The 23936-nt window shown below is 51.4% G+C and overlaps 9 protein-coding genes across 9 annotated transcripts; 7 read left to right on the top strand and 2 right to left on the bottom strand.

Moving 5' to 3' along the window:
• Positions 1–1127: 1127 nt before the first annotated feature.
• PHYSODRAFT_522481 (hypothetical protein) lies at positions 1128–3302 on the top strand (the record flags this gene model as incomplete). Its single annotated transcript, XM_009536041.1, has 3 exons — positions 1128–1445; positions 1530–2500; positions 2585–3302. The coding sequence occupies 3 exons, from the start codon at positions 1128–1130 to the stop codon at positions 3300–3302; spliced, it is 2007 nt and encodes a 668-aa protein (XP_009534336.1).
• A 479-nt stretch (positions 3303–3781) lies between these two features.
• Positions 3782–6310, top strand: PHYSODRAFT_318226 (hypothetical protein; the record flags this gene model as incomplete). The annotated part of the gene is made up of 7 exons (XM_009536040.1): positions 3782–3799; positions 3835–3960; positions 4054–4353; positions 4422–4603; positions 4672–5511; positions 5598–5804; positions 5896–6310. The coding sequence occupies 7 exons, from the start codon at positions 3782–3784 to the stop codon at positions 6308–6310; spliced, it is 2088 nt and encodes a 695-aa protein (XP_009534335.1).
• Positions 6311–7012: 702 nt separating this feature from the next.
• Positions 7013–9310, top strand: PHYSODRAFT_522129 (hypothetical protein; the record flags this gene model as incomplete). The annotated part of the gene is made up of 4 exons (XM_009536039.1): positions 7013–7141; positions 7416–7606; positions 7683–8516; positions 8590–9310. 4 exons carry the CDS (start codon positions 7013–7015, stop codon positions 9308–9310), a joined length of 1875 nt encoding a protein of 624 aa, XP_009534334.1.
• Positions 9311–10003: 693 nt separating this feature from the next.
• On the top strand, positions 10004–12707 carry PHYSODRAFT_305001 (hypothetical protein; the record flags this gene model as incomplete). The annotated part of the gene is made up of 5 exons (XM_009536038.1): positions 10004–10744; positions 10879–11003; positions 11602–11916; positions 11995–12299; positions 12409–12707. 5 exons carry the CDS (start codon positions 10004–10006, stop codon positions 12705–12707), a joined length of 1785 nt encoding a protein of 594 aa, XP_009534333.1.
• A 218-nt stretch (positions 12708–12925) lies between these two features.
• On the top strand, positions 12926–15624 carry PHYSODRAFT_523336 (hypothetical protein; the record flags this gene model as incomplete). Its single annotated transcript, XM_009536037.1, has 5 exons — positions 12926–13496; positions 13557–13648; positions 13736–13926; positions 14000–14839; positions 14910–15624. The coding sequence occupies 5 exons, from the start codon at positions 12926–12928 to the stop codon at positions 15622–15624; spliced, it is 2409 nt and encodes an 802-aa protein (XP_009534332.1).
• A 283-nt stretch (positions 15625–15907) lies between these two features.
• On the top strand, positions 15908–16540 carry PHYSODRAFT_304999 (hypothetical protein; the record flags this gene model as incomplete). The annotated part of the gene is made up of 1 exon (XM_009536036.1): positions 15908–16540. One exon carries the CDS (start codon positions 15908–15910, stop codon positions 16538–16540), a length of 633 nt encoding a protein of 210 aa, XP_009534331.1.
• A 1806-nt stretch (positions 16541–18346) lies between these two features.
• Positions 18347–18853, bottom strand: PHYSODRAFT_338271 (hypothetical protein; the record flags this gene model as incomplete). Its single annotated transcript, XM_009536035.1, has 1 exon — positions 18347–18853. The coding sequence occupies one exon, from the start codon at positions 18851–18853 to the stop codon at positions 18347–18349; it is 507 nt and encodes a 168-aa protein (XP_009534330.1).
• A 916-nt stretch (positions 18854–19769) lies between these two features.
• PHYSODRAFT_377811 (hypothetical protein) lies at positions 19770–20935 on the bottom strand (the record flags this gene model as incomplete). Its single annotated transcript, XM_009536034.1, has 2 exons — positions 19770–19986; positions 20061–20935. Coding segments are annotated over 2 exons (1092 nt in total), but the record flags the coding sequence as incomplete, so codon positions are not given.
• Positions 20936–21590: 655 nt separating this feature from the next.
• On the top strand, positions 21591–23853 carry PHYSODRAFT_522541 (hypothetical protein; the record flags this gene model as incomplete). Its single annotated transcript, XM_009536033.1, has 4 exons — positions 21591–21732; positions 21978–22161; positions 22228–23067; positions 23139–23853. The coding sequence occupies 4 exons, from the start codon at positions 21591–21593 to the stop codon at positions 23851–23853; spliced, it is 1881 nt and encodes a 626-aa protein (XP_009534328.1).
• Positions 23854–23936: the final 83 nt, after the last annotated feature.

Genomic DNA, 23936 nt, shown 5'->3' with positions numbered 1-23936 from the left:
CAATCCGTCGCTGGTGCAGAACTTCTACGTCAACAGCGGAGCGGACGTCGCCGCGTCTTCGTCCGATTTGAACCTGTCCTCGACCTTCTCCAAAGTCGACGAGCTCGTGTCTTCGACAATCACCAAGTTTTCGCTTTCAGCTGCGTCGGGATTTGCTCCAACTGTCCCAGTCACGATCGCACCCGCAGCATTCGCGGAGCTCTCCGCCCTCGAAATTCTGTAATATGATAAAGCGGTAGATTAAGTCCGTGCTTTCGATATCTGACGTTGTTTTGTGTTTGTTTGCTGCCAGATACTTGGAAGGTATCCCGTTAGCTGAAAGTGACCTGCACCTGGTACTCCCAGCGTCCATCCAGCAAATGTGAGTACTATCATAGTAAACCCCATTATTTTCTGTATCAGAAGTTCTCACATTTTGCTTCTTTGGATTGAACAGTTCGATTGTGGACTGCGGGCTCACCAATATCTCCTTCGAGTTCGCGGATGCCCTAGCTACGGCATATTCCGATCTCTCAACGATGTAAGCTTGCACCATACACTTGATTATACCTGTATTCAGCGATCTTACCAGGTGCTTGTGTCGTAGTGATCTCCGCCAGAACGCGTTGAGTGAATTTCCATCGGCTCTCTACTCGTTACCAAGCACCATTTCGACAATCGATCTGCGCGAGAACGACAAAATGAGCTTGACTACTGAGACCGCTGCTCACAAGAAACAATTGACAACGTGGACGGCTGACGCCGTCTTGAAGGCCGACGACGTCGTCATCGCTACCTTGGACTCTGTTGCTCAAGAAGAAAGGAGCTCGATCGTAGGTTCCAGAAGTATCGGATCTGCTCACACTGAGTCAAAGGCCGATTCTTCATCGGGGAGCGATCAAACGGTCAAAATTCAAGGCGGTGACCACATGGAGGAGATCCCCATCACAATCGTTGCTGTCGTGGTGCCTGCCGTGTTGGCGATTGGTGTCACACTCGCGTTTGTCATTCGTAAGCGGAAGCGAATGCAGAATCGAGACACGGACGCCATCTTGGACCTCCCTCATCCGTTCGGCAAGTTGGGGCGCGACAGATCCGAAACCTCGGGAAATTTCACCGTCGCCGACAGTGAGCTCTCTCGCAGTCGGATGTCCAGCGGTGAGATCGACCACCACGACACGAAGGACCGAGCTTCTTGCGTTGTTATCGCCGTCACCCACACCGACGCCTACGATGAGTCCAGCCACCAGCACGAGTCGTCAACTTCAGCCAACGTGGGCTACGTCAACCTCGCGTCGCCACAGGACTTCCACGCGAGCAATACAAGACGCCGAGCGTCGTTCCGTGATGCAGGAGACAGTACTCACTCACTTGAGTTACTCAGTACTTATAGCACGGCCAGTGCGACGCCAGCTCAAGCTCGTCTTGCAGCCCGGAAAGCGCTTCGATCTGCTCTGGAGACGCTGGTAACTAAACCCAGTGCCGATGGTCCAGCGACGCTCACGGTGAACGCCCACCGCTACACCTTCAGTCATGGGGTCAAGGTGGAGGAGACGCCACTCGCGTTTTTTATCGACTGCCGCGTTAGTGCAGAAGATGCGAGCTCCGAGCCAGCCCCTCCTGTCACGCTGGTGCTCAAGATATTTATTGAAGACGACGCGGATCTAGCGGGACGTGAGAGCTACGCGCTTTCGTGTTTGCAGCACGACGAGATGTCGAGGGCTTTCGCTCCTCGGCTCTACGATACGTCTCTGGAATATGAGCTTGTGCTGGGGAACGACAGTGAAGCGATGAAGTTGAACTGCTGCGTTCTGGTGCTGGAGACTCCGAGCTGCACGACGCTGCGCGCCCACATGGCTGCGTCTCGCGAGCCGCTAGTGCAGCAGATTTCCCGTGTAGTGGCAGCTCTACGCGCTCTCCACGCTCGAGGTCTTGTCCATGGAGCTCTACACGCCAACAGCCTCGTAGCGTGCTCGCCCGACGCTCGACTGAAGTTCTGGGGCCTCGAACACGCATCCAGAGCTGGTCACAAGGTTCCGTGCCCCGATCCGGACCTGCTCGAAACGTGGCAATCGGAGTGCGTCGCCCCTGAATTGGCTGCTCTCGCGTTAGAGGACAAGCACAGCTCACGCGCTGCCGCCTCGCTGGACGTCTGGAGTCTTGGAGTGATGATCCTCAAGATGCACGTCCCCGGTCGGCAGTTGGAAGAGTTCCAGGGCTGTTCAGCACCTCACGATGTATTTGACCGTCTCGCCACCTCCGACCTCGATAGTGAGCTGAGCAACACGTGCTACTTCCAGCGATCCATCGCCAAGTTCGTGCCGAGTGTTGACATGAAGGACCTATTGAGGCAGTGTCTTCAGCGCAATCCCATGTCGCGGCCGTCAGTTGACTCGATCTCCAAGCACAAGATCTTCCAGACCAAGGAGCGCGAGGTTTCACGGACCACGACAGTCAAGAGCGCGGTCGTGTCTCGAATGCTCTCGGCTATTATCGAGGAGAAAGGCTCACAACGTCCGTCGTCCGAGCCCGAGCGCGAAGCAAGCGGGAAGGACCAGATCCCGGTCGATAAGGAGCTTCAAGTGGTCACCGAGGGCGACGACAGTGAGCCGGAGCCTTTGCCGCCCAGTTTGTGGCTGTTCCTGCCCCCCGTGGAGCTGGAGGTTGACCTGACGTACCGTGCCAGCTTTTACTCAGTGGATCAGTGGGTTTCCAAGCTCAAGCGCCTACAACAACAAAGAGGAGAGGAGCTGCGGTTCCCGCTTGTCTTCATGTGCGAGTCCTGCGAGGCCAACGCGGCGGTTCCGTGCAGTATCACTACCTCCAACAAGTGTGGCGCGACGGTGACGACGTCCTTGCTGTCTCTGGTCATGCCGCTGGTCCGAGAGACCATGCTGTTCCTCGAAGCGCGCGCCATCTTGTCCAACGGTCTCAGCGTGGGCGAGACCAGCGGACTGTTAGGACCCCAGCAATGGGAAGAGCTGCGCACGTTCTACCAAGCGCTTGAACGCATGGAGCTGGCCACGTTGAACCCGGTCAATGAGGTGGAACTTGGCCCGATGGAGCAGCAACTGAAGGCTCGAGACCCGGAGAAGGCTCAGCAGGTGCTGGACGTACTCACCGCGCTCATTTTCTGCGAGGAGAAGCGCGAGTACGTGCGAAATCTGCTGGACGCCTTGGTTGGTGATGAGAATCTGACAGCGTCTCGAGTGGAACGGAGTAGCTGGGCAGCATTGCGGCGCTGTGATCGAGTGCTGGAAAGCTCGACGATTTCAGGTCGTACGCGGTGGCTATGCAGTCACCACGCGCCGCAAGAGAGCTGATTGTGTGTGGGTGTGTCATGAATCGAACTAAATACTCAAAGCTTGCTGTGCAGGCCCTGCACAATACAAATATGAGTCGTACAAGGGTAAATACTTAAATCATCATCAACATACGTTTGCCAGCTTTGCTTGGGCTCATTTTTTAGCATATTTAATGTGCTTGTGGTATCTTTAGCGTTAGCAAGTCGATTGAAATATCTTCGCAGAGTCGACGGGGTGTGACGTTAGTTTCAAAGAGTCTTTCCATTAGCCAACAGACTGGTCGCAGACTTTTCACCAGCCGACAGACTGGACGGCTCCCTCTCTACGGTCTTCGTCCCTAGTTCGGCAGCAGCCTACTGTAGGTATGTCGCGTGCTGACAGTACTGCCCCTGCAAGTGCAAGTCAAGTGTCGGCGCCTGCGGAGACTTTGGCTGTGGATTCTTTGCCCTCCCTTGTAGCCCAGACCGACGACGTCGCAACTTCTGGGACGCAAAAGGATGAGCAAGCCCCGCCACGTCCAGCAAAGCCGCCAAGAGCGTCGGCCTTCAAGCCAAGACTGTCCAGATTCCGGGGATCGAAGTCGTCGGAGCCAAGACCGTCCATCGTCCATGCCGTCGCTGCCGAAGTGGCCACTTTCTACGACGTCTTCGGGTTTCTTGGAGTGCCGATGATCATCGTGTTCCTCCTCTCGGCCGCGTGGACCTTCATGCTAGCAGCGATTTAAGTGAACGCCAACACAATCGCGAACTCCATCATGAACACCACCGAGTTCGACAATGGGCAGTTTTGGTCGCTCCCGCAGCCTGAACCTGAGCTCGTCATCTCGGCGGCAGTTCTCCTCTCGCTCTTTGGAGTTGGCTACTTGGCGTTGGCTGCCACCATGCTGTTCTTCTACCGCGCTGGCCGCCCCAGCGAGGACTCAGACGCGTCACATAATGACTCGCATAATGATATTGTCGACAAGCCAACTCAAGCTCCCTCATCGCCTCCTGCCTCGACAAGGAATGTATTGCATCGCTTCGTGTCGTGGGTGCACCGGTTACCTATGGACGTCCGTCAGCATTATTATGTAAGTTTTGGATGGGAGGTTATTCGAGTGTTTTGGGGGTTCCCAAGCTAACGATTTCCCCACTGCAGACAGCGGCGTTGGATCTGCCAAAACTCATTTTCCAGAGTATCACTCTTTACACCTACCTCCTGGATGGATTCCCGGTTGCGATTATCTATTACTACTCGGTCTTGCTGCTGCTCGTGGCTTGCTGCCGAAGCCAACATTACGTGAACGATCCAGATTTGATCATTGCTCGGCTTTACTACACGTAAGTGAAGTTTTATTTTACAGTACGCTTGCAAATCTCAACCTGTTTTTGTTGCTTCTTGTGGCCAGATTCGATCTCTTCTTCGCGGTGTTCGCACCCCTTGTGGTTCTTGTGTACTTATCACCTCGTTTCAGTTTGATCGTGCGGAATTCCTCACAAGAATGGAGACTCGCCCCCAGCACCTTCGACAATGTGGCCCGAATATTCGGCGATCCGTCCCAGATTTCAAGCTTCTGTAGTGCATTCCATTACCTGCAGTTGTCCTCAGGTGACACGCTATTCTACAAGTCTGCACTGAACCTGCTGTCCCTTTACAAATGGCGGAATGTTATTCTCACGCTGATCCGCAATTATCACGAGCGGGAACTCGACCGGAAGCGTAAAGCCTTGGTCGGACCAGTACCAATCGACTCGTCTCGCACATCAAGCCTCAAATCTATCGTCTCGAAGACTCTAACCGCGTCCAGATTGAAGCCTAAAGCAGGGAAGCACTTCGTGCCTAAACTCCTACTTTCTCTGGTGTTCTTCTTTTGGGGCATTTTCAACCTGGTGTTCTCGGTCGGATCGGTGCATTCGACGCAAAGTTTGTGTCGTAAGTACGCCAAGTGTGTTGTTCCAAGCTACCAGTGGAATATCGGTCGCAAACACTGCACGTGTCTTGTATTCGCCGACCGCGTGACCTCTTTAGAAACATACGCCGAGTGGGTTGACCCAGTTGATGCGACAAGCAATCTGGCCGAGCTGGCGGCTGCTGGAGAGCTGCATATAGTGCAAATTATCAATCGTGCTGTGCCTGCGCTGCCTGAAGAGCTAAGAGAATGCCATTCTCTTCAGCAGCTCATTCTTGTCTACACCAAAACCGAATCGTTGCCGGATTGGATGTCCGGATTCTCCCATCTCGAATACATGTAAGTATCCTGCCATTTTGTTACTTTAACAAGATATTTTGTTGTGAGAATCTAACCATAACCATTATTCGTTGTATGCGTTCTAGTCACGTTGAAGGGGACTTCACCAGCAAGAGACTTGCAACTGTGGCGGACGGGATCTTTGACAATATGCCGCACCTCACCTTCCTGCACTTGGGAGCAGTTCCGGATGTGGAAAAGCTACCATCACTGTCTTCCTTGAGAAACTTACGGTATCTAACGCTGGCTGTTATGGACTCGCTGGAGGAGATACCAAACTTTGACGGGCTCTCGTCCGTCACTGATTTGAGTATCATTCATGCCCCCCGAGCGACAGTCTTGCCATCTTTGAGCCCTTTAACGACTGGTCATCCGCGCCCGAAGCGCGGTTTGCTGCAATGGATTTCTATCGGGGACATGCAATATGACCGAGTCGCAATGCTTACCGATCTCCGGCGAGAAGTACCCTCTCACGTGCACAGATGCCCGTATTTCAGATGAAGACAAACTAATGGTTGAGTCGTTTGGTAGTAGATCAATCTGTCCCGCTTCGCCCCCTGTCGACCGAGAGAAGACCGCCCCGACCAAAACCTCGACGGATGAGCTCTGCAACGGAGTAAAGTACAAGGAGTGCACGCTAAATGGCGTTCAAGGAATATGCTACAACACGAGGATGATGGTCATCCAGTGCGAGACGACTTCTGGGTATATTCGAATGAGGAAGCTGCAGATTCAACGAGGTGTTGGAGATAAGTGCGATCCGGATGTGGAGGCGTGGTTTGGCTGTGCAAGTTCCTGATCAAAGATCTCAATCTAGGCTTTGCTCTCAACAACAACTAAATACAGAGAAATTCAGCTTATTATCAACTTAGTTGCCGGAGATAGAAGTTTCGAGTTCGATGGCGAGATTCCTACGGGCGAAGAAAAACACTTGAAACGACCGTCCCATCGTGCAAACGATCAAAACCACACACTTAACGTTGCCGCTATTCTTGCTTATCCTCCCGCTCAAGGCGGCAAGTGAAAATTGCAACGAACACGCTGCGGTTGCTTCATCGGTGACTTGTGCTGAGCGGAGATGTCTCCGCAGGTGGTTGGAGGCGTCGAAGATGACGGCAACGGCGTCGAGGCATCCGATGTGGTACCATCCCTCGTACTGGAGACGGACGATATCGTTTCATGCGGAGTCAAGCAGGAAGGCCAAGCTCAACAAGAAGAAGAGGAGGAAAAGAAGCAACAACAACAAGAAAAAGAACCTTCTCCAAGCTCGGAGAAATCTCGTTCACCACGACCGTCGTATCTGATGAATCGATTGTCCCGAGCGTCGTTTTCAGATGCTCGACCGTCCGTCGCGAACATTGTGGCGACTGAAGTGGCCACGTTCTACGACGTCTTTGGCGTGCTCGGAGTGCCCATGATGATTTTATTCGGCGTATCGGCCGCTTGGACGTTCATGCTGGCGGCCATTCAGATCCACGCGGACACGATGGCCAACAAGATCATGAAGACCACGGAGTTCGACAACGGCGAGTTCTGGCTGCTCCCGAAATCGGACACTGGCATCATTATTTCTGCCGTGATATTGCTTACCTTGTTCGGCACCGGGTACACGGCGTTGGCAGTGACGATGGTGTTTTTCTACCACAAGGGGGGCCCGAAACAGTCGGAATCAACGGAAGAAAACACTACGAGCACCCCCTCGAAAACGTCGAGAAGCTCGAGTATTTTGCTATCAGTAATTCCTCAGAATGGGTTCGTGATAAACGTGTACCAGCGTGGTTTGCGCTGGTATCAAGGACTACCAAGCGACGTTTGTGAACATTACTTTGTAAGTGCATTGGTTTTATGAAAGATATTAAGTCAGGTATCTAACATCTACGATTGGTGCGCGTTTGGCGTTGCAGACTGCAGCGCTAGACCTCCCGAAGCTTATTTTCCAGTCCATGACGATGTATACGTATCTCCGAAAGGGGTTTCCAACTCCCATCATTTACTACTATTCGGTGTTATTGCTTTGCAACTGGCTTGTCACCAGCTACCGAAGCCAGCACTACGTCGTGGATCCAAATCTGATCATTACTCGGCTCTACTACACGTAAGTGATACCTTCACAATTGTGCATTGTAGCGTAATGAGTCATACCTTATGACTAATCCATTGGTGTGGTTTAGTTTTGACCTTTTCTTCGCAGTGTTCGCGCCCCTTGTAGTTCTGATCTACTACATCTACACTTTCAAGTTTGATCGCGAAGAGTTTCTAACAAGGACCGAAACCCTCAGCCCCGGTATATTTGACGTCGTGGCTCGCATTTTTGCAGAGCCGTCGCAGATCTCCCGTTTCTGCAGTGCGTTCCACTACCTGCAGTTCTCGTCGGGCACCTCACTGTTCTACAAGTCTGCACTCAACCTCTTATCGCTCTACAAGTGGCGGAAAATCGTGCTGACTCTCATCCACAACCACCAGGAGAGACAACTCGAGCGGAAACGCCGGGCGTTGGTTGAACCAACCAAACCGAAATTATCCCGCCCTGGGATCATTAAAGCTGTCATCACCCGGACACTCTCGTCAACGCCGAAGATGGGGAAGCACGCCGCTCCGAAGCTCTTCCTCTCGTTTGTTTTCTTCGCTGCTGGAGTGCACAACTTTGTGTACTCGATCGGATCCGTGCAGTCCACAACAGCGCTATGCAGCAAGTATGACCAGTGCGCTCTCTATAGTTACTATTGGAACTTCGGTGAAAAAGATTGCACATGCCTGGTATTTGCCGACCGGGTGACTTCGCCGGCGACATTCGCGGAGTGGACCGACCCCAAGGATATCACGTCTCACCTTGCAGAGCTGGCAATGGCAGGAGAGCTACGCATTATTCAGATCATTAATCGAGCGGTACCAGAGCTACCGGAAGAACTCAGGCGATGCCATAAAATGGAGCAGCTCATTCTAGCGTACACCAAGACGCTTCATATCCCAGAATGGGTCTCGGAATTTTCCAGTCTGGAATATTTGTAAGTATTGCGATATTTGGCAATATGGTAACTCACAACTAACCTCATATCTAATGCGACTTCAATGTGACAGTCATATCGAAGGCGACTTTACGAGTAGACGGCTTTTATCCATTGCAGACGGAGTGTTCGATGAAATGGACCACCTCGCGTTCTTGCACGTGGGAACGTTACCGGACGTGGTTGCACTCCCATCGCTATCGTCTCTACACAAGCTACGCTACTTGACGCTGGCGGTTCTCGACTCCCTCACAGAGCTCCCTAGTTTTGAGGGGCTTACTTCACTCAGCGACCTGAACATCATCAACCTCCCAAGTGTGCAGGTTTTACCGTCCTTGGCTCCCTTGAGCAGCATCAAAAATATCGTGATTCGGGCCAGAAGCGCAGTATGCTGCAATGGGTTCATTACTGGCTCATGCAATATGACGGAGTCCCAGTGTTTGCCGATCGTCGGTGAGCATCACCCACTCTCGTGCACAGACGCACGCATTTCGGCTGAGGATAAAGCTGAGCTTGCATTGTTCAGCCGTACTATCTGTCCCGCTTCAATCCCGATCGATCGAGAATCGACAGCGCCAAGCAAGTACTCGACGGATGAACTCTGTGGAGGCGTCAAGTACAAACAGTGCACGTTGAATGGATATGAGGGCATATGCTACAACACGCGTATGATGGTCATCAACTGCGAGACTACAGCGAGCTATATCGCTATGCGCAAGCTCCAGATCCAGCGTGGAGTCGGAGAAGCCTGTGATCCGGACGTAGAAGCCTGGCTAGGCTGTACCAGCCCTTGACACATATCGTTTCGTCATATTTTAACTAACCTGCTATTATACATTTCATTGAAATGAAATGCAATATCCCGTGGTGAATAGTTATGAAGCAACACGCGCACTTAAGCATATCTTTTCACGCTAGCGGAGAACTATAATTTTCTCTGAAATACTGCTGTAATCTACCAATTGAAAGGCTCGATCAGAGGGAAATTAAGGGGCCTTGTTGCACGCGAAGATGTTCCTTCCATGCTAACTTTGGCACGGGGTCGACGCGATTTATCCTCCTTAAAGCTTTGGAATCTCTGAGGAAGATTGCACTCGTAGTAATTCGCATCTGAAGCGATTGTATAAATAATTCACACATACAAGTCCATTAGGTGAAAAATATTCACTGACTTGTACCTCAGAACTACTTCACTATTAAACAAAAACGAGCAATGTTCAATTGATGGTGGGTGGCATCGATAAGTATGGGGGTTGCAGGTAAGCTCAGATCCGCTGCCCCTTCAGTATTCCTACCTACATGTACCCGTAGCACCATCTAACCCTTACAGAGTCCCTTTAGCTCGTTGTATCTCCTGTGTCGCTCGTTGACCGCTCACTCCAACATGTTTAGCTCGACGAACAGGAACGTGACGGAAATGGCGAAAATAGAGACCTCAGCAGATCCGGACTTGTTTAGCTATTCTCGCCAGTCTACCACATCTCAATATGCCTTCTCAGGTAGACGAGCGTACAGTCGATGGAAGTCCAGAGTCCAGCCCCATGAACACCACCGCTGCTGCTGCTGCTGCTGCTGGTGGTGGTGCACAAGACGTGATTCCATCGCTCGTTTCCCAAACCGATGGGATCACCGACGAAATTCAGGAAAAAGACCCACGACTCACGTCATGTCGTCCCGAGAAAAAACGCTCGTCAAGACCTCCCCACCTCAAGCCGAGAGCGTCTCGAGAACCGTCAACAGACTCTAGACCGTCCGTTGTCAACTTTGTAGTCACTGAAGTTGCCACGTTCCATGACGTCTTCGGCATCCTCGGGGTACCCATGGTCATCATGTTCCTCGTGTCGGCTGCGTGGACGTTCATGCTAGTCGCTATTCAGGTCCACGCTGCGACGATAGCGAACGCTGTGATGAACACGACGGAGTTCGACAACGGCGAGTTCTGGCTGCTGCCGAAGCCCGAGACCCCACTCGTCGTGGCCTCGGCGATTCTGTTTACGCTTTTCGGAGTTGGCTACACGGCGTTGGCAGTCATGATCGTCTTTTTCTACCGAGCTGGCGCGCTGAAAGACGCCGAGACAAGTATTGACTCCGATCCGGGAATGAACAATTCATCTCGGTACTCGAGCATGCAAGCGGCGATTCAGCAAAAAATAACGAAACAGAATTTTGTCCAGAATATGATCTTGTGGGCGCGCGGATTGCCCGAAGACGTCTGCGAGCACTACTTCGTAAGTGACCGTGGTTGGATTTTCGCGTGGAAAATGGCTACTAATTACTTTGATGTGTGACTTTACAGACCGCTGCATTGGACCTCCTGAAACTTGTTTTCCAGACCATCACACTGTACACGTACCTTCGGTAGGGATTTCCAAACCCCACCATTCATTACTACTCCATTATGTTGCTTTGTAACTGGTTTGCCGCTAGCTACAGGGGCCAGCACTACGTTGTGGACCCCAACTTAATCATCGCTCGCCTCTATTACACGTGAGTGTCTGTATTCATCACATATCACTGTATTACAGTATTACAGTAAAACAACTAACCACTGTTATTGTAGATTCGATCTTTTCTTTGCAGTGTTTGCGCCTCTCGTGGTTCTGATCTACTGTCTACACTTTCAAGTTTGACCGCGAGGAATTTCTCACTAGAGTGGAGACCCCAGTCCTCGTACATTTGACAATGTGGCCCGCATTTTTGGCGATCCCGCTCAAATCTCGAGCTTCTGCAACGCATTTCACTACTTGCAGTTCTCATCTGGCACCTCGCTATTCTACAAGTCTGCACTCAACCTCCTCTCGCTCTATAAGTGGCGCAAAATGATCCTGACGCTCATCCACAACCACCACGAGAGGCAACTGGAGCGAAAGCGCAAGGCGCTGATAGGGCCAAAAAAGCTCAGTTCACCACTCCCCGTAAGTGTCAAGGCGACGATCACGAAAAAACTCTCATCGTCGATTTCAACGCCGAAATTTGGGAAACATTTTGTCCCGAAATTCTTTATCTCATTGATTTTCTTCGGCGCTGGAGTGCACAACTTTGTCTACTCGATTGGGTCTGTGCATTCGACTCGAGAATTGTGCAGCAAATATGACAAGTGCGCTCTGTATAGTTACTGGTGGAATTTCGGAGAAAAGCACTGTACGTGCTTGGTATTCGCCGACCGGGAGACGACACCAACGACATATGCGGAATGGACTAGTCCAAATGACACCACAGCTAATCTCGCAGAGTTGGCTATGGCGGGAGAGCTGCGCATTGTTCAGATCATTAATCGTGCTGTCCCCGATCTACCGGAAGAACTGACGAGATGCCACCGACTGGAGCAGCTGATTCTACTTTACACCAAAACGATCCACCTCCCGGAGTGGCTGTCCGAGTTCAGGAGCCTGGACTACTTGTAAGTATCTTCATTTTTTATGGCAAAATATTTGTAATTAATTCGCTAATACTCTCTGTGTGTGGCTCATTGTCCTAGCCATGTCGAAGGTGACTTCACGGATAGAAGGCTCCAAACAATCCCCGACGGCATGTTCAACCATCTGGAGCACCTTTCCTTCTTGCATTTGGGGACTTTACCTGCTCTGAAGACTCTACCGTCAATGGCTTCGCTCAAGAATGTGCGGTACTTGACCCTCGCAGTTCTCAGCTCGTTCATCGAGATCCCGAGCTTTGAAGGTCTTTCTTCCGTCAGCGACTTGAACCTCATCCACCTCCCGAGCGCCCCCACTTTGCCGTCATTGGCGCCACTGAAGCGTTTGACGCAGATGGTGATCTTACCACGTAGTGCTGTGTGTTGCAGTGGCTACATATCGGGAACGTGCAACATGACGGAGCCCCAGTGCCTCCCAATTGCAAATGAAAGCCACCCACTCGTGTGAACGGATTTCAGCGGAAGATAAAGCGAAGCTGGATTCGTTTGGAGACACGATCTGCCCGCCTTCAATGCCTCAGGACATGGAGCAGGCGGCGCCATGCAAGTATTCAACCGATGTACTCTGCGGTGGGGTCCTGTATAAGGAATGTTCCTTCAACGGGAAGCAGGGAATGTGTTTCAACTCGCGTATGATGGTCATCAACTGCGAGACTACGCCCAACTACATTGCCATGCGAAAGCTTCAGATCGAGCGCGGGGTGGGCAAGGAATGCGACCCCGAGGTGGAAGCCTGGCTTGGCTGTCCTAACAACTAAGGTTAGACCATAGAATCAAATCGAGTACATTTCGTTAAGAGGGCATGCATAAAAAGCTTCTTTTAATATTCTATGTAGATGTCCTATCACCCCTCGTTTTGTTTTAGGTCAGTTACCAAACCTTAGGCGCCACGGTGGGTTTCGTCACGAGTCAACAGACGCTAGCTCGGTCCTGATTTAACCGAAGCCTTCTTCAGTGAAAAGGCCCGGTGGTCGCGATGCCAGCGCCCTCGACCGGGGGTGAACATCCCCCAAACTCTGGAGGAGACTCGGTGAGAGCTGCGGATATGGACCTCCTCGTGTCCCATACCGACGACGTCGGAGGTTCGAGTAAGCTCCAAGGACACGAAGCTGCGAAACCCGAACGCATCCGAGCTCCAAGACCGTCAATGCTCAAGTCGTTGACGCCGAAAGCCTCGTGGAAGGGGTCACTCAACGAGGACGGACCGACTGTCGTGAACATCGTGGCCTCAGAAGTTGCAACTTTCTACGACGTCTTCGGCATCCTCGGAGTTCCGATGATCATCATGTTCGTCGTGTCAGCTGCGTGGACGTTCATGCTCGCCGCGATCCAGGTCCACGCCGACTCGATCGCGAACACTATTATGAACACGACGGAGTTCGATGACGGCGAGTTCTGGCTGCTGCCGAAGCCTGACACTTCAATTGTCGTGGCTTCCGTGGTCCTGCTCGCGTGCTTTGGTATTGGCTACACGGCGTTGGCGGTGACGATCATCTTCTTTTACCGAGCGGGCGCCCCCAAAGAGGATGATGATCTCTCGTTGGCGAGTCTCAACGGCCCTGCCAAGACCAAAACTACCGAATCTCTTGAGGTTGCGACGACTGAAGTGGTGTTGAAGCAGAATGGACAGAAAAACGTAATTCAACGAGTCATCAAGTGGCTTCGCGAGCTGCCGACCGACATTCGAGAGCACTACTTCGTGAGAACCCTCGTTTCATCCGAACGAGTAAGCTGAGGTGGCCGTGTACTCTAACGCTGATTGTTGTTGCATTCCTTGTTGCTCTAGACCGCTGCTTTGGACATGCCCAAGCTTGTGTTTCAGACCCTCACGTTGTATACTTACCTCAAGAAAGGCTTTCCGACTCCGATCATTTACTATTACTCCGTCTTGCTGGTTTGCAACTGGCTTGTGGCTTGCTATCGAAGTCAGCGTTACGTTGCCGACCCAGATCTCATCATCGCGCGACTCTACTACACGTACGTTGGCACCTAAAAATGTTAGGTTTTAACCGTGTACACTGTAAACTAACACTCAAGGCTCATTTTGTAGCTTTGACTTATTCTTTGCAGTGTTTGCGCCCTTGGTGGTGCTTATCTACTACATCAACTCGTTCAGCTTCGACCGAGATGAATTCATGACAAGAATCGAGACTCTCAGCCCCGGCTCGTTTGATGATATCGCTCGGATATTCGGAGATCCGTCGCAGATTTCGAGTTTCTGCAGTGCATTCCACTACTTGCAGTTCTCGTCGGGATCGTCACTCTTTTACAAGTCGGCACTTAATCTTTTATCGCTGTACAAGTGGCACAAGATCATCAAGACTCTCATCCACAACTACCACGAGCGACAAGCTGAACGGAAGCGGAAGGCTTCCATTAAACCAGCCACGCGTGAGTCTCGTTCTGGGAGTATCACTGCAGCAATTACCAAAAGATTATCGGAGACGCTGACGAAGCCGAAGTTTGGGAAGCATTTCGTGCCAAAGTTGCTGCTGTCGCTCGTCTTTTTAGTTGCTGGAATTTCCAACTTCGTCTACTCGGTCGGATCCGTTGTCTCCACTACAGAATTGTGTAGTAAGTTTGACAAGTGCGTGCTTGCGAGCTACCAGTGGAATTTTGGCGAGCAGCACTGCACTTGCCTCGTGTTTGCGGACCGACAAATATCCCCGAAAAATTATGAAGAGTGGATTAATCCCGAGGACACGACGTCTAAACTGGCAGAGCTGGCTGTGGCTGGAGAGCTCCGCATCGTCCAAATTATCAATCGTGCTGTTCCAGAACTTCCGGAAGAGCTCAAGGCGTGTCGTTACATGGAGCAGCTGATCTTGGCTTACACTAAAACTCAGCATTTGCCGGAATGGATGTCGGAGTTCTCCCACTTAGAATACCTGTAAGTATTTTTGTTTGCCTCAGATGAATCTAATAGCAAGATACTAACGCGGTTATTTATTTGTATGCAGCCACGTTGAGGGAGATTATACTGATCGACGACTAAATTCGGTGGCCGACGGCATATTCGACACAATGTCACATCTCACATTCATCCACTTGGGGGTCCACCCAAACTTGGAGAAATTGCCGTCCTTCTCTTCACTGAAGAATCTTCGCTACTTGGCACTGGCGGTCATGGACTCTTTGATTGAGATACCGAGCTTCGAAGGTCTGTCGGAGCTTGGTGACATCATCATCGCTCATATTCCTCGTGCTTCAAGGCTGCCTTCGCTCGAACCTTTAGACAGCCTGAGATCCATAGTGGTGAATAGCCGGAGTGCCATGTGCTGCAATGGCTACTTCACTGGCACGTGCAACATGACCGAGTCTCAGTGTCTGCCGATTGTTGGAGAGAAGTACCCTCTGACCTGCAGCGACGAGCGCATTTCGACGGCTGACAAGGAGAAACTGGGAAAGATCACGAGCGTTATCTGCCCTCCCGGACCCCCCGTCGACATGACGAAAGCTGGACCGACTAAATATTCGACCGATGAACTCTGTGGCGGCGTCAAGTACAAGAAGTGTGAGCTTAATGGCGTGGAAGGAATGTGCTACAACGCTAGGATGATGGTCATCCAGTGCAGCACCTCGACGGACTATATGAATATGCGCAGGCTGCAGATAAAACGTGGGGTTGGTGACGCGTGTGACCCAGCGGTGGAAGCTTGGCTTGGTTGCACGTAATGCGTTCGAGGAATCACATTCTTCTCAGCTCAAAGAGCACAACTACATTAATAAAAAGAAGCATGCATTTGCTATTGGGAGCTGACTGAAAAAAAACTATATTTTATACACTAATGGGCACTGTAAACAACAGCTAGTTACGTCACAGTGGTGGAAGCTTGGCTTTTGGTTGCATGTAATGCGTTCGAGTAAGACATTTGCTCCAAATGCTCCCAGATTCATGGTCTAGGGTGACGACATTTGCCAACCGCCCCCGTCAGGGGAGCAATGCCAGCACCCCAACATGCGCCATCCTCCCCTCGATCCCGTCTCGGCGACGCTGGCCGCAGGGCCCTCGCGACGGCGCTCCAACCCACTTCCCCGCGCTTCACCCCTCCCAGCCCGAGTTCAGTCGAAGCTCGACCTCCTTCAACACCGCAAGCTCCACCCGCCATCTCCATCCCGCTTGCCACGAGTGGCAACGGAGTGTCCCCACGCCCAAGCGGTTCCCCCGAAGATGTTCGGGATGGCCAGTAAAGCCGTTCTTGCAGTGTTCGCGAGCGCGGGGGCGTGCAGGCACATCCGGCCGCGCTTGGCCTGCATGCCGACGGCTGAGCACTTGCCCGACTTCAACACCAGCCCCACCGGTACGGTCACCGAGTACCAACTCGCGCAAGGATCGACTGTCGCCACGCCCGCTGAGCGCCAGCCAGCCACCTCGCCTCCCGTTGCGCCCACCGAGCAGCAGCCAACTTCAGCAGATGCCCAACTACCAACGCCTGATGATAACTACCAACCACGACACCCGCCCTCGTGCCGACCAGGCACCTGGCAAAGGCCGGAAGGAGAAGAAACCAAAGCCGACGATACACAGAATCCCCATGATCCAGCGCGCCGCGATGACCGCCTACCATCGCGAGGGCTAGGCCAAGTGTGAAAAAGTCACACTGACTGAAGCGGCCAAGATTGGTGGTTGCTCGGTGACATCACAGACCCAGAGCGCAAAGAGATCAAGATCGGGATGTTCTTGCTGAGGATCAACCAAAACCTCCTCGACGCGTTGGCAGCAGGTGTCACTGTGCTGCTCATGATTGACCTTAGCCAGGCTCGGGGGAAAGGTATCGAGTGTGTTGCGGACCTAATTTGGGCTGGAGCCGAAGACTGCCATCTTCGACGGCCGGTTTGTCTTTATATATAATAATGCTGCGACTGCTTTGGTTTTACATTTACGAAAATGTGGGTTGTCTAGATTCTTATCCATGGCTCGCAAAACTGGACGAATAGCGGGATGCTGGGACCCAACTTCGAGTGCACGATAGTTCTCAGCGGGTCGATTGGTACGAGTACCCGCACCGCATTTTATCTCAGCGGTGTTAACCTTAAAGAGCTTCTATATCTGAGCACAACTCAAGACCTGAGGAGATCCAAGCGAGCGAAGGCAGCCATGGAGACGGAGGCGCGATGAGGAAGTATTGGAGGAGTACTGGCACTCTGCGGAGGAGACGCAAGGAGCAAGCGGCAGCAAGCGCAAGAGGGCGAGGAAGAGAACGTTGGCTTGACCGCTGTTGGGGGGGGGGCTTGACCGCTATTCCCGGGATTGTCCCGCGACCAATCGTCACCAAATGCCAGCATCGGCGACCATCTACCAGCTGTCCTTCATAATGTCCCGTGGGTCCCGACTTGTCCTAAAGTGACACACCCTCTAATAATAGTTTAACTAAATGAACCTAAGCGGGGAGGTTCATGACATCTATCCGCATATCTGAAGTGGCGGACTCGCCGACATGCCCCACAATACGAGAGGCGGCGCGCTACTAAGCCACAGAACGCGTGCGTACGCATGCAAGCTAAGGAGAAGACGCTTGTCGCGACGAGGAAGAAGGCGGGCCGAGGGTAGCAAGTCTTTGAAGTTGAGAAGCTCACTGTTGCATCGCTTTATTCTGCGGCATCATGACGTGTGTTACTGTACTATTATATGATGTAGGCGCATGGCCAAGATAACGATGGATAGCAAAAACTGGTTGGAAGTATCGCTACAGGGCGCCTCCAGCCTAACGACGGCGACTGTGAGTGCCGTCGCTAGCTGCGGCTAATGCTGAATCGCAAGCACTGTCCCGTGTTGTACCTCGACTCAGACGAGGACTTCAACACGTACACCAAGCAGCTCCAGACGTGCGCGCTCGGCTCCTGACGCCCTGACGTCGAGGTTTGCTCGCTGCACTTAAGGTACTGTGATATTTACTACCGTAGTCTAATAGTTCTAAGCGGACTAATTGATCAGTTGTATTCATTTGTTCTGTGTTGTTGGTCATGTAGAGCCTTCCTAAGCTGACGTAAAATATGCACTGATTGATTTCCCACTCTGAGCTTTGTACTTACAGTACTTGTTGTTGCCTGATGGACCGCATCTTCGTCTCAACTCGTAGCAGCTCTTACACGCTGACTGTTTTGAGTGCTTCGCAGGGACGTCGCCCCTGTGCTGATCACTGCTGCGGGAGTCTTTTGGTGCGTTTGGCTGTGTCTGGATTGTCATCTTCTTGCGCGCAGAGGGTTCTTCGGAGTAATTGGGAGCAGCTGCATCGGACTGAGCTGCTGGTGACACCTTCCGCTTTTTGGACCGATTTTCAAGGCGACCGCGGAGAGCATTGATGGATAGTGCCGACCCAGGTTTGATACGCTGAAATTCCTCGAAGATCATCCTCCATTTTCCAGGTGTATTTTTTTCAAACGAATCCGCATAACTTCACAGGTGCTGTTTGGTCCCAGCATCCATGACTTCGGGCAGCACACGAGGGGGCCCTGGTACTGCAGCGACTACAGACGCAATCGTTTCACCGTTCGTGACAGCGCTTTTACAACTAGTCTCTGGAGCCAATTGCGCGTTGGCAGTGAGAAGTACAGGCTCGCGCAACGCGGTACCACTCGCCTCGCTGTTCGACAACTTCAGGCCTACTTGTAGACGAGGTGAAGGTGCACTCGCCACTTCGGTTGGCTCTTGACCTTCATTATCACGATTTCGGCGCAACTGTCGTTTACCTAGTGACTCCCAACGCTTTTTCAACCAGGCCGTCGACTTCGGTCTAATTTCCGGACAAACACACGACGCCAATTGGTACACATTGTAGTACACTTGCTTCACCTTCTTAATACCAGACGAGTAGCGTAGCATCGTGAATAGCTCCTCCTGCAACACCCGTTCATCTCCGGACGAGGTGCTTTCATCAACAGCTTTCACGGTGATAGGGATCATGGCTGTACTTGCTTTTGGCGCGGGGCTTCGTGCTATCTGCTCATCAACGGCCGACAGGCGACGAGAGATTGATCTAAAACTTCGCTTTCGAAGATCGAGCGCGGGATTGTCGATCTGGTCGACAGCACAGTTAAATATTATAGTCGCGACCACCTCGCACGTATTCCACGGTTGACTCGACGCCAATTGCTCCCCTCGAATCTCCTTCAGCAAGGAGAACTCGTGTGAGGAGAATTCATTTGTGGATTCGTATTCTGGCTCCAAACGAAGAAATGTTACAAACTCAGCTCGAGAGGTCTGCTTTCGATTCACACGTGAGCGCACGAGAAGCCGCCGGATATCTGTAGTCGGAGCATGCTGATCTAGCATCCTCCCTTCGGCTCTATCAGTTCGCAGGCGGATTAGATCACTCAGTCTTTCCCATGGTCTGTTCTCGTAATTGCTGGATACTCCAGCACGATACGACGGACTACACAAACTGGAACCTTGGCGCGTAATTAGCTCGTACATGAACTCCAGCTGAGGAGAGGCAGGAAATTGCTCGCGACCCAAAACAGCAGCAAGGCACATCGTCAAGAAGTCAAACTCAAAAAATTCAGGATTTCTTCCGAACTTGGCCCCTACTTTCAAATTGTGCTAGACACCACAGCATTAGATACGCATATAGTAGAATCTGATCTGCATGCAATTACCTGCAAGAGGAAGATGTCGAGTATACGAAGGCCCGTTTCGTACGATACAATACGATCTAAGAGCTTGCGGAGTTTGGAATGAACTGCTTCGAGCTGATCGAAAGTACTGGTACCCTGCCGCCATTCTCGACGTATTCAGCCTCGCCAACAAATAAATCTCCTACTCGGATCTGGTTCAGGTTGCTAGCTATGCATCCTTGCCACTCAGGCTCTTTGACATTGAGGCTTGAAGCTGGAATCTTGCCCAGAGCGGTTGAAAACAGTGTAGCCATTTCTTCGGGCTCTCGTATTTTGTGGTCGGCCGTGTAAATAGCAGAGGACAGCTCAGTCGCTAGCCATCCCCGCATGACGTGATCCTTTACCTTCTCTGTGAACCTTTGGATGACGTGGAAAGGGTCTTGTTTGACTACCAATGCACCGTTGAAGACCTTGTCAATGAGGCTTCGTGTGCCGTTGGCGTGGTCGGTTATACAGAAGCGAGATTCAAGTGGTTTTGACGCTAATTGCGCGGCCACAGGTTTAGAATTGCCGCAGTTTCAGCGTGATTTTCTGAGTGCGTCAGGCCACGAGCAACAATTTGACCGATTTCATTTTGGGCAAGTAGTAGCATACGTACCTCGCGTGATTGATCTTTCTTACCTTGAGCACCAAATACTTTGAGTTTGCTGCAAAACTTTTGCGAATTATCTAGACGAATCACTCGCTTGATTTTGCACTGTGTCATGTGGGCTTCAAGCAAACGAGAGCATATTTCAGTCTGGGTCAGCCATATCTTTTGAAGAGCCTCATCATCAAGACATGCGTTCGCTTCCATGTATTGCTCCAATGACACTAGCATAGGAGGCGAATAGTTTGCTTCTTTTTGCCTTCGCTTCTCCGCCTCGACACCTGCAACAGATAAGAGAGCATAATAGCGTCTCTGACGACAACGGGTGACGCTGCTGCTTGCCCCAGATATGCCTCTTGTCGTTAGCATGCTATCATAAACAAGGTTAGACAGCTCGCGTGATACACCCGTTTGATAGGTTAGAAGGTAAGGGAATGGTAGCAAGAGTTCTGGTGATGATGCTAGATACTCATCGTCGATAGTTGAAAATGTGCGTGTTGCATGAGGCCCTGTACAGCAATACCTTGCATAATACAAAACAGTCTTGTGATCGACGTCGTGTGTGTACCGCTGCAAATACTCCTTCACTTTTGGCTCACACAGACACCCCTCAACAACGCATTTTGGAACGCGGCTAGTGCGAAGGCACTCCGGGGCCCAGGCGAGCGTAGGGTGGCCGTGCCATGAGGAGAAAAGGAAGTCCTTTTTCTTCTCGGGAAGCTGCAATTCAGGAGGGAACTTCCTCAGGGCGATGGCGTCCCGCACAGCAACGAGTGCTGCGGACGCCTTCTTGCCCATATGAAAACAAATAACGACTGTTCCCAATAAAAAAAGCGGCGGCACGTTGTTCCCGACTACTTTGGCTTTGCTGGGGCTGAGAGCATGAAACATTTTTTAAAAAAAATGCGTTTTTCCTTCGAAACTCACCCCGAGACCAGATCCACTACAGTGGTTTCACGCTATATATGTTTTTCGAAGTACTATGTAGCTATTTTATTCCTAGAGTTGTGCTACTTCAGCGATTACAACGGCAACGCCGCGGGAAGAGACTGAAAGCCCGCCTCCAAGCGTTGACTCTGGCGTCTCTGTAAGCGCTCGAATGGCAGACCCGGTTTCAGCTCTGGTGTCCAAGACGGATGATGTGGGGCATACAGGCAAAGTCAAGGCCCCAGATCAACACTCCACCCTTGGTCTGAACACCGAAAGTATCCTGCCCCCGCAAGCTATACCGGTCGAATCAAAATCTCCCAGAGGCTCCTGGACCGAGCGGTTCCCGGGTCACGCTGTGGTTAGCTCCGTAGCGACTGAGGTGGCCACGTTCTACGACGTTTTCGGCCTACTTGGTGTGCCGATGATCCTCGTCTTTATCGTATCCGCCGCCTGGACGTTCATTCTAGCCGCGATCCAGATTCATGGCACTACTGTGGCGAATACCATTATGAACACGACACAGTTCGACAACGGGGAGTTCTGGCTGCTGCCTCAGCAAGATACCTCACTGGTTGTCTCCTCCATCGTGCTGCTGTCGATATTTGGGATTGGTTATACAGCGTTGGCAGTAATCATGATCTTCTATTATCGTGTTGGCCAACCCGACGAGGTGAAACACTCGCAAGATAAGCCACGCCCTAAGAATGAGGACCCAGACAACGACGCGGCAACTGCGACGAACGAAGCGAAGGGAACGAAGCTCCAACGCCTGCGAGTCTGGATTTACGCGTTGCCGCATGATATTCGGGAGCATTATTTCGTAAGTTTGATCGTAATTCTTTATCAGTGGAGAGTAATTCACTAATTATTGCTTAAAATGGGGGACAGACAGCAGCTTTGGATCTCCCGAAGCTCATATTCCAGACGCTCACACTCTATACGTACCTTCGAAAGGGATTTCCGACTGCGATCATCTACTACTACTCCGTCCTGTTGCTTTGCAACTGGCTCGTAACTTGCTATCGAAGCCAGCGCTACGTGTCCGATCCAGATTTGATCATTGCTCGCCTCTACTACACGTAAGTACGTTGGTACTAAAAGTAGTGGTGACGCAATATCTTCTAACTTGATACGATGTTGTGCAGCTTTGACCTTTTCTTTGCAGTGTTTGCACCTCTCGTGGTTCTGATCTACTTCATCTACACCTTCAAGTTCGATCGTGCAGAGTTTCTCACTCGTATGGAAAGTATCACCCCTGGGTCTTTTGATATCGTCGCCCGCATCTTCGGTGATCCGTCGCAAATTTCGAGCTTTTGCAGCGCGTTCCACTACTTGCAGTTCTCGTCGGGCACTGCGCTCTTCTACAAGTCTGCTCTGAACGTTCTATCGATATACAAGTGGCGGAAGATCATCATGACGTTGAATCACAACCATCACGAGCGACAAATCGAACGGAAACGGAAGGCTCTGATTAAACCGGTCGCGCGTGAATCACGCACGGGGAGCATCAAAGCCGCAATCACGAAAAAGCTTTCCGAGTCGCTGTCGAAGCCCAAATTCGGGAAGCATTTTGTTCCCAAGCTTTTTCTATCGCTTATCTTCTTCGTTGCAGGTGTCTGCATGTTTATCTATTCAGTCGGCTCTGTGCAGTCCACTGTGGAGTTGTGCAGCAAGTACGAGAAGTGCGTCATCCCCAGCTACCAGTGGAATTTCAATGAGAAGCACTGCACCTGCCTCGTGTTCGTAGACCGCGAGACTTCGCCCACAAAATATTCCGATTGGATCGACCCACCAGACACCACGTCGAATCTTGCAGAACTTGCCATCGCCGGAGAACTACGAATCGTCCAAATTATTAATCGTGCGGTCCCTGAATTACCAGAAGAGTTGAAGAATTGCCGCAACATCGAGCAATTAATCCTCGTCTACACCAAAACTACAGCTCTTCCAGCTTGGCTTGCCGAGTTCACTCATCTCGAATACTTGTACGTATTTCAAAGTGTGTCATAGTAGTGAAGAATGTTTTACCAACTACATTGATCCATGAATGCTATAGCCACCTCGAGGGCGACTACACAAGCAGACGACTCACAACCATAGCCGACGGCATCTTTAACAACATGCCTCACCTCACCTTCCTCCACTTCGGTGGAATCCCCAACGTTGAGAAGATCCCATCGCTCGCATCTCTAAAGCGCTTACGCTATCTGACTCTAGCGGTCTTGGACTCGCTCAAGGAGTTGCCAAGCTTCGAAGGGCTGTCCAAACTCGACGACCTCGACATCGTTCACGCGCTACGAGCCCCCACTTTACCTTCTCTGGCCCCCCTAACGAGCTTGAAATCCTTGGTGATCCGAGCGAGAATGGCTGTCTGCTGCAACGGCTTCATTACTGGGACGTGCAACATGACCGAGTCGCAGTGTTTGCCCATTTCAGGTGAAAAGTACCCTCTCACCTGCACGGATGAACGAATCTCAGCTGAGGATAAACTATTACTCGACTCGTTCGGAAGCTCAATCTGCCCCTCCGCGCCTCCACTCAACCGAGAAGCAATGGCCCCCAGTAAATATACGACGGATGAGCTCTGCAATGGAGTGAAGTACAAGGAATGCACCCTCAATGGCAAGCAAGGAATCTGCTTTAACACCAGGATGATGGTCATCCAATGCGAAACGACGTCCGGGTATATTGCGATGCGTAAACTACATATCCAGCGTGGCGTTGGGGACGCTTGTGATCCGAATGTCGAGGCTTGGCTAGGCTGTAGTTAAGCAGGAGAATTAGAGAACGACAATTACATTTATTTTTCCATCACACCACTACATTTTGGGGGGGGGTATTCTGAAGAATATTT

Source organism: Phytophthora sojae (assembly GCF_000149755.1).
Source record: "Phytophthora sojae unplaced genomic scaffold PHYSOscaffold_9, whole genome shotgun sequence".
Classification (NCBI taxonomy): Eukaryota; Oomycota; class Peronosporomycetes; order Peronosporales; family Peronosporaceae; genus Phytophthora; species Phytophthora sojae.
Note: the sequence above shows the minus strand (reverse complement) of the source record. Positions and strands in the feature narration are given on the sequence as shown.